This window comes from Zophobas morio, unplaced genomic scaffold (assembly GCF_036711695.1).
Source record: "Zophobas morio isolate AGI-343-1 ecotype UQ-CSIRO unplaced genomic scaffold, CSIRO_AGI_Zmor_V1 ptg000022l, whole genome shotgun sequence".
Taxonomy (NCBI): domain Eukaryota; kingdom Metazoa; phylum Arthropoda; class Insecta; order Coleoptera; family Tenebrionidae; genus Zophobas; species Zophobas morio.
The window spans coordinates 2,259,160-2,268,140 of NW_026972127.1; the positions used below are offsets into that span (position 1 = coordinate 2,259,160).

At 29.5% G+C, this 8,981-nt stretch overlaps 1 protein-coding gene across 1 annotated transcript in view; it reads right to left on the minus strand.

Annotated features, from left to right (window-relative positions):
• The window catches only part of LOC135133745 (choline-phosphate cytidylyltransferase B-like), a 30,906-nt gene continuing 21,925 nt past the window's right edge, over nt 1-8,981 (minus strand). The window contains exons 3-4 of the mRNA XM_064062237.1: nt 8,752-8,977; nt 1-746 (exon numbers count right to left, since the gene is read on the minus strand). Of these exons, the coding sequence (XP_063918307.1) occupies nt 88-746; nt 8,752-8,977 (885 nt within the window). The 3' untranslated portion in view covers nt 1-87. The remainder of the gene's footprint in view (nt 747-8,751; nt 8,978-8,981) is intronic.

The following is an 8,981-nucleotide window of genomic DNA, read 5'->3' on the forward strand; positions in this document are numbered from 1 at the left end:
TTTTCGTTAACATTTATTAAAATAATTACTACAGTCAACGCTATTAAGTACAGCTTAATAAATATCAAAAATATAAAAACAATAAAACTAGCACACGCGTCGGACTTTTCTTGGAGGACTGTCGTCCTCGTCGTCCGTCCCGGAATGCGGCGTCCCGGGAGGAGTCAGCGCCTTGAACAACTTCTCCTTCGACTCCTTCCAGATCCTCATGGGTTTCTTGAAAAAGTACTCCAAGAAACTATCGACGAACTCGCGCGATTCGTCCTTCCACTTCATTATAATATCGTCGGTCCGCTCCCCTATAGTATCAATAAAATTCTTCCCCTTATCCTTCAACTCGTCCATCTTGTTCTGGAATTTTAGCGTCTTTTCTTTGATATACGACACATTGAGCTCCTTCGCTGAGTACCCCCTAGCCAAGTTCCTCCGAACGTAGATATCATAATCCCGGACTATCCTGGCCACTATATCCGACGTGGAAACCCCTTCGGTCCTCTGAGTGGCCAAAAACATCCCTCGCTTTTTCAGCTCCCCGTAGGTGTCCTCGGTGTTTTCGGCCTCGTAAGGGATGTCGTCGTGGGCCACGAAGTCGATTTTGTTCTTCTCGAGGAACTCGTCCGAGTACTCCCACGGGCCGTCACGCAGGACTTCGTCCACGTACCTGCAGTGGCGCACTGCGTTGTAGCGCTCCTCCTCGGTCATGACGGTGCGGCCTTTGAGCTCGTGCAGCATTTCGTCGTTGGATACTGGGGAGAATTGTGTTAGAGTGGGTGCTAGCGGGTGTAAATTGTGCCCACAAGTTTTAAAAACATAATCGAGCAAATGCTTTTACTTCGTCAAGAGGAAGAGAAGAAAGTCGAAGCAGCTGCTCACGTTTGACACGTGACCCATTGTAGTCGATGGGTTCTTCGAATTGTTATAATATATTATAATAATATTCACGTCGTCTGGGAAAGTATCTTGTTTTTATTGAACGTTTGTCGACTTGTGAGAATAATTTACAACTCTCTGGACAGTGTTAATTAAAAATGAGTAAAGTAGTCTGTGAAACTCATTTCGAAGATGGGGGGTTGTGTTAGATAGCATCCTGTACAATCAAGTTTGAGATGTATACGAGATTTTTTCTTTCAAAAAAATTGTGACCCATTACCGACTTTATCAGTATATTACATTTATTATGTAACATTTTTAAAACTAATCTCGTTATCATTTGATAACAACTATTTTCGGCTCACCTTCGAAAAATCCTAACTTTTTTTACAACTGACACTGATATATTTTTCTTTAATATTGCGTGATTTGAATCGTCATTTTTTTGTTTCGACCGTTACGTAACGTTGACGTCATGTGTCACTCCCTCATTTATAAAATTAAAAAAATCACGTGTTAGGTAACATCCATTTGTGAATTTTGATTAGGCTTCTTATAAATTTAATTGCGTAGGAATTATCGTTAATTGTCATTTAAAACACTTAATTCTGTGATTATTTTTTTTCGTTGCGGTTTAAATTAAACAAATACATTAAATGATATCGTACACATTATACAGATTATTTTGTGAGTGAATTCAAGTGAAAAAATTATTTTCGTTTTGTTTGTTGTTATTATTTGATAAAAAAGCTAAATATGGTTTTAAGTGTTTACAGTTTATTTCGTGGATTTTTTTGTATTTTTTTTATTCTGATCGAACATTCAGAAAATATTTGGTAGAACTTCCGAATCAAAATTTTGCGAAATTTCGAATAATTTAAAAAAAAGCTATTTGGAACAAAAATTTCTTCCAAATTTAGGAATTAAAAAAAATCAATGTTTTCTCCTATTTTCAATCGCATAATGAAGCGGGGCACTGTCTTGTTAAAAACATTTTTACATTAATTTGAAATAATAACGCATTAAAATTCTAAAAATTATTCCCTTGAAAATTTCGAAATTATAAAAATTTTCTTATTTATTTTCTTTTGACTGATTAAAAAAACTGAATGTTTCTTTTATACATATAATATACTTTTATTGTTAGATTTTTAAGACCCACCACTGACCCGGAAATGACCGGCATTCAGGCAAGACTTGTTTATTTTTACAATTGTTCATTGTTTCGATTTTATAATTTTTTTGTTCCTTCAGTTTCAATTTTTCGTTTCGCCAATTTTTCGATCTGTATTTTTCTTAATTTTTCATTCTTGTTTCTTCATTTATACGATATATATCTCTTCGACTTTTCATTTTCAAATTTTTCAGTTTTTAGATTTTTCAGTTTTTTTATTTGCAATTTTTCAAATTTGGATTTTGCATTTTTTAGAGTTGGGTTTCTCGAGTTTTAATTTTCTTAGTTTTTTTACTTACTCGATTTTTCAATGTTTGGATATCATAATTTTTTGTTCTTTGTTTTGTTCTACAGTTTTTCGATTTAAAATTCCTGGAGTTTTCAATTTTCAATTTTTACATTCTTTAATTTTTCATTTCTTGAAATTTTGGATGTTTTGGTTTTTTATTTTCTGTATTTTACAATTTTTCGATTTTTTATTGTTTCGATTTTATAATTTTTTGTTCTTTGAATTTCAGTTTTTTCAATTTTTCGATCTGTATTTTTCTTAATTTTTCATTCTTGTTGTTTCTTCATTTATACGATATACATCTCTTCCAGTTTTCATTTTCAAATTTTTCAGTTTTTAGATTTTTCAATTTTTCGTTACTTCAATTTTTTTATTTGCTATTTTTTCAATTTTCTTACTTCTGAATTTTTCCATTTTTTTATTTTACATTTTTTAGATTTGAGTTTCTAGAGTTTTAATTTTCTTAGTCTTTTTACTTACTCGAGTTTTCAATGTTTGGATATCATAATTTTTTGTTTTTTGTTTTGTTCTTCAGTTTTTCGATTTAAAATATCTCGAGTTTTCAATTTTCAACTTTTAGATTCTTTAATTTTTCATTTCTTGAAATTTTGGATTTGGAAGTTTTGGTTTTTTATTTTCTGTATTTTACAATTTTTCGTTTTTTCATTGTTTCGATTTTATAAATTTTTTGTTCTCTCAATTTCACTTTTTTCAATTTTTCGATTTATATTTTTGTTAATTTTTCATTCTTGTTGTTTCTTCATTTATACGATATACATCTCTTCGAGTTTTCATTTTCAAGTTTTTCAGTTTTTAGATTTTTCAATTTTTCATTACTTCAGTTTTTTTATTGGCAATTTTTCCAATTTTCTTACTTCTGAATTTTATCAATTTTTGGATTTTGCATTTTTTAGATTTGAGTTTCTAGAGTTTTCAATTTTCTTAGTTTTTTTTACTTCCTCGATTTTTCAATGTTTGGATATCATAATTTTTTGTTTTGTTTCGTTCTTCAGTTTTTCGATTTAAAATTCCTCGAGTTTTCAATTTTCAATTTTTAGATTCCTTAATTTTTCATTTCTTGAAATTTTGGATTTGGAAGTTTTGGTTTTTTATTTTCTGTATTTTCCAATTTTTCGATTTTTCATTGTTTCGATTTTATAATTTTTTTGTTCTTTCAATTTCAATTTTCTGAATTTTTCGTTTCTTCAATTTTTCGATCTGTACTTTTTTTAATTTTTCATTCGTTTTTTCATTTATACGATATACATCTTCATTTTCAAATTTTTCAGATTTTTCAATTTTTCATAACATCAGATTTTTTATTTGCAATTTTTCCTATTTTCTTACTTCTGAATTTTATCAATTTTTGGATTTTGCATTTTTTAGATTTGAGTTTCTACAGTTTTCAATTTTCTTAGTTTTTTTACTTACTCGATTTTTCAATGTTTGGATATCATAATTTTTTGTTTTTTGTTTTGTTCTTCAGTTTTCCGATTTAAAATTTCTCGAGTTTTCAATTTTCAATTTTTAGATCTTTAATTTTTTATTTCTTGAAATTTTGGATTTGGAAGTTTTGGTTTTTTATTTTCTGTATTTTACAATTTTTCGATTTTTCACTGTTTCGATTTTATAAATTTTTTTGTTTTTCATTTTCGAAATGATAAAAATTTCTTATTAACAAATCTCCCCGAAAATTATATTTATTTTCTTCTGAATGAATGTTTCTTTTATACAGGGTGTTCACAAACCTGCCAGAAATTAAAAAAAAAATTGAAATACATTTTGAAAGTTTTTTTTAAATGGATAATTAAATGTCCATTTTTTTATTTTTCATCAACACACAAATCCATTAATAGAACTGAATATACAGTGTGGCCGCAAAAACAAACAGGATTAATTTGTATATAAAAAAAATCAGGAATAAAATTCAGAAAAAAAGTCCGAAAGTTTCTTTCATTTTTTGAAAATCAACTTTGAAATGCCTTCTTTGTAGAGTCATTGATTTTAATGGGAACCCTAGGTTATTATTACATATTTTAATAACACGAAAATACTAAATTATAAAGATATAAAATTTCAATGCCCCGAAAAAAAAAATAACAACTATTTAGTAAAAAATATATATACATGGTGATCAAAAAATGACGGATAAGCTCGACGGTATGTAGTTAAGAAGGCTCTGAAGAACTCGAAAATAATGATTAAAAAAACACCAAAACTAATTAAAACAACTGAATGGGTTTTCTTATACAGGGTGTTTATAAAGCTACCAGAAATTTAAAAAAATTGTCATTGATTTTAATAGGAACTCTATGTTATTATTACATATTTTAACAACACGAAAATCCTAGATTATAAAGATATAAAATTTCAATGCTCCGAAAAAAAAAACAATAACAATTATTTTGTAAAAAATATATATACCTGGTGATTAAAAAATGACGGATAAGCTCGACGGTACGTTGTTACGAAGGCTCTCAAGAACTCGAAAATAATGATTAAAAAAACACCAAAACTAACTAAAAGGACTGAATGTTTTCTTTTTATACAGGCTGTTCATAGACCTACCAGAAATTAAAAAAAATGGAATATACATTTTGAAAGCTTCTTAAAAGCAGATCTTTAAATGCCTATTTTTTTATTTTTGCGTAACATTCAAATCGATCAATAGAAGTGCGCGGTCTTTTTATACAGTGTGTCCGTAAAAATAGACTGAAATGAATTGGTTAAGTAAATCAGAAATGAAATTTGAAAAAACCCGAAAGTTTCATTTCAATTTTTTGAAAAGCAATTTTGAAATGCAAAAAAAATAACGATTTTATAAAAACATGACATCAGTCAACAGTAAAAAATGACGTTATGGACCATATTCTAGCAAATTATTATTAAATTTTTAATAACTAATTATTAAATTGTTTATTGGGCATGCAGTCCATCAAAACAAATCAGAGTTACGAAATTAATTTTTCAACTTTGACGTTCCATATTCTCAAAAATTTGGTTCTGAAATCTTTTTAACCATTTTTTCGAGTTCTCCAAAGCCTTCTTAACAACGTACCATCGAGGTCATTCGTCATTTTTTGATCACCCTATATAGGGGAACCCCAAAATCAAGGGCATAATGAAGCAAAGCACTGTCTTGTTGAAAACATTTTTTACATTACATTATTCAATTGTGTAGTGGGCACGCAGTCCATCAAAATTCTTCAACTTTGAGGTTTAATATTGTCAAAAATTTGGTTCAGAGATGTTTTTAACCATTTTTTCGAGTTTTTCAAAGCCGTCTTAACAACGTACCATCGAGGTTATCCGTCATTTTTTGATCACCCTGTATCGTGAAAATTGACAATTGTTTAAAAATCAGGAATGAAATTTGAAAAAAAAAACACCACAGTTTCATTTCGTTTTTTGAAAAGGGACTTTGAAATGATTTAAAAAAATGAAAAAAAAACTATTTTATAAAAAATATATATATATACAGGATGAGAAAAAAAGACAGATAAGCTCCACGGTACGTTGTTAAGAAGGCTCTCAAGAACTCGAAAAAAATTGTTAAACTTCAAAGCCGAAGAATTTTAACTGACACTCTAAAAATGGTCAAAAATGACATCTGTCCACAGTAAAAAATGACATATTCTAGCAAATTATTATTACATTTTTTATTACTAATTATTTAATTGTCTATTGGGTGCGATCAAAACAAACCAGAATTACGAAGTTAATTTTTCAACTTTGATTTTTCAATATTTTCAAAAATTTGGTCCAAAAATCGTTTTAACAATTTTTTCGAGTTCTTCAAAGCCTTCTTAATAACCAACGAGTTTATCCGTCATTTTTTGATCACCCTATATATGGAAACATTAAAATCAATCGCATAATCGCATTAAATCTGAAATAATAACGCATTAAAATTCTGAAAGTTATAAATTTATGAAGGATTAAAATTCAGTAAAATTGAAAATTTCGAAACGATAAAAAATTCTTAATAGCATTTCTCTCCGAAATTTGCAAAATTAAAATTTACATTTTCTTGATTTTAGGCAACACCAAAACTAATTAAATGAACTGAATGTTTTTTTTATACAGGTGTTCATAAAAGTACCAAAAATTTAAAAAAATTGAAATATACATTTTGAAAGATTCTTAAAAGCAGATGTTCAAATGCCTATTTTTTTACATAGTGTGTCCGTAAAATATACTGAAATGACTTGTAAAAAAAAAATCAGGAATGAAATTTGAAAAAAAAACCGAACCGAAAAAAACAAAAAAAAAACTATTTTTATAAAAAATATATATACAGGGTGATAAAAAAAATTACGGACAAGCTCGACGGTACGTTAAGAAGGTTCTCAAGAACTCGAAAAAAATTGTTAAACTTCAAAGTCGAAGAATTTGAACTTAATTGACACTGTAAAAATTGTCAAAAATGACATCTGTCAACAGTTAAAAATGACAAATTCTAGCAAATTATTGTTACATTTTTAATTACTAATTATTTAATTGTCTATTGGGTTCGATCAAAACAAATCAGAATTACGAAGTTAATTTTCCAACTTTGACGTTTAAATATCCTCAAAAATTTGTTTCAGAGATCTTTTTAACAATTTTTTCGAGTTCTTCAAAGCCTTCTTAATAACCATCGAGGTTATCCGTCATTTTTTGATCACCCTGTATAGGGAAACATTAAAATCAGTCGCATAATCGCATTAAATCTCAAATAATAACGCATTCAAATTCTGAAAGTTATAAATTTATGAAGGATTAAAATTCAGTAAAATTGAAAATTCCGAAATGATAAAAAAATCTTAAAAACATTTCTCTTCGAAATTTGAAAAACTAAAATTAACATTTTCTTGATTTTAGGCAACACCAAAACTAGTTAAATGAACTGAATGTTTTTTTAATACAGAGTGTTCATAAACGTACCAGCTATTTTAAAAAATTGAAGTATACATTTTGAAAGATTCTTAAAAGGAGATGTTCAAATGCCTGTTTTTTATACAGTGTGTCCGTAAAATATACAGAAATGATATCTGTAAAAAAATCAGGAATGAAATTTGAAAAAAAAAGACCGAACCGGAAAAAAACAACTATTTTTATAAAAAATACAGGGTGATCAAAAAAATTACGGACAAGCTCGACGGTACGTTAAGAAGGCACTCAAGAACTAGAAAAAAATTGTTGAAAAAATTCCTGAAGCAAATTTTTGAAAATTTAACTGACAGATCGTATTCTAGCAAATTATTTTATTATTAAATTATTGCTAACGAATTATTTAATTGTCCATTATTAGACATGCAGTTCATCAAAACAAATCAGAATTACGAAATTGAAGTCAACTTTGACGTTTAATATTCTCAAAAATTTGGTTCGGGGCTCTTTTAAACCATTTTTTTTTAATTCTTCAAATTTCTGTAAAAAATTTAGGAATAAAATTTGAAAAAAAGAAACCCGAAAACTTCCTTTCATTTTTCTAAAAGTAACTTTAAAATGCTTTCTTTTTGGCGTCAGATTTATGGTGTCCTTGATTTGAATGGAAGCCGTAAATTTTTATTGCATATTTTAATAGGAAGGAAACACTAGATTATAAAAACATAAAATTTCATGACTCCGATAAAAAACCTAATTTATAAAAAATATATATATCTCGGAATCAGGTGACCTGAGAACATTTTCTAAATCAACTCCATTATGAAGCGGGGCACTGTCTTGTCGAAAAAAAAATTCGTAAAATAGTCAGCGTGAACAAAATTTAAAATAATGAAGTATAATGTGGCATTTTCTAATATTACAACGCACTATTTTTGTTTTAAGACCAATTTTACACTAATGAAGTGGAGCATCGTCTTATCGAAAAATTGTATTATTCCGATTTTAGTTCTTCAGGCACAGAATGTTATCACAGTACCCTACATAATTACGTTTTTAACACTCAAGGTGACACTTCATTAGTCACAGCATAATAACTACATACAAATGATTTTGACCTCTTTAGGCGTCATATTTTAACTGCAAGTGGAATATTACCACCAAAATTTCAAACATCAAAAATATTTTAGATTCCAATTTTTGCCAAGGTGCATCTTGCCACGTACACACAAATCTCCATATTTAGTCACTTATCGCTTTGATTCGACTCTAATGAAAACGACCTTCTAAAAAGCCACCTTCTGTGGTTTCTGCGGTCAATTTATCCGCAAACAACAGCCCCTTGCTTACGTAACCCCGTATAATCGCACGCATCCAACATAAATTTCAAAAACCCAGTCATAATTCTAACAAGACAATGGCCTCCGTGACACACAAACCGTCCCACCGATTCAATTCAAATCACCCCGGGTCACCGTACGACAGCGAAATGAACGCCCCTCATCTCGCACGCATCTCAACCTGAACAAAAACAATAAAAAACATATACCTCCCACAATCAAGTAGACATTGGGAAAGGCCTGCTTTGCTTGCATGAGGACTTTGGCATGACCCTGATGGAACAAATCGAACGCGCCGTCGGCGTACACTCTTACGGGACGTGGGGCGTTGCCGCTCCTTGCCATTTCTAGGGTTATTTTTACAGTGTAATCGCATTCTTCGCGAATTTTTGTCGGCCCGGGGTCCTCGCTAAAAGGGGCGGCGCTGCAGAACCCCTAC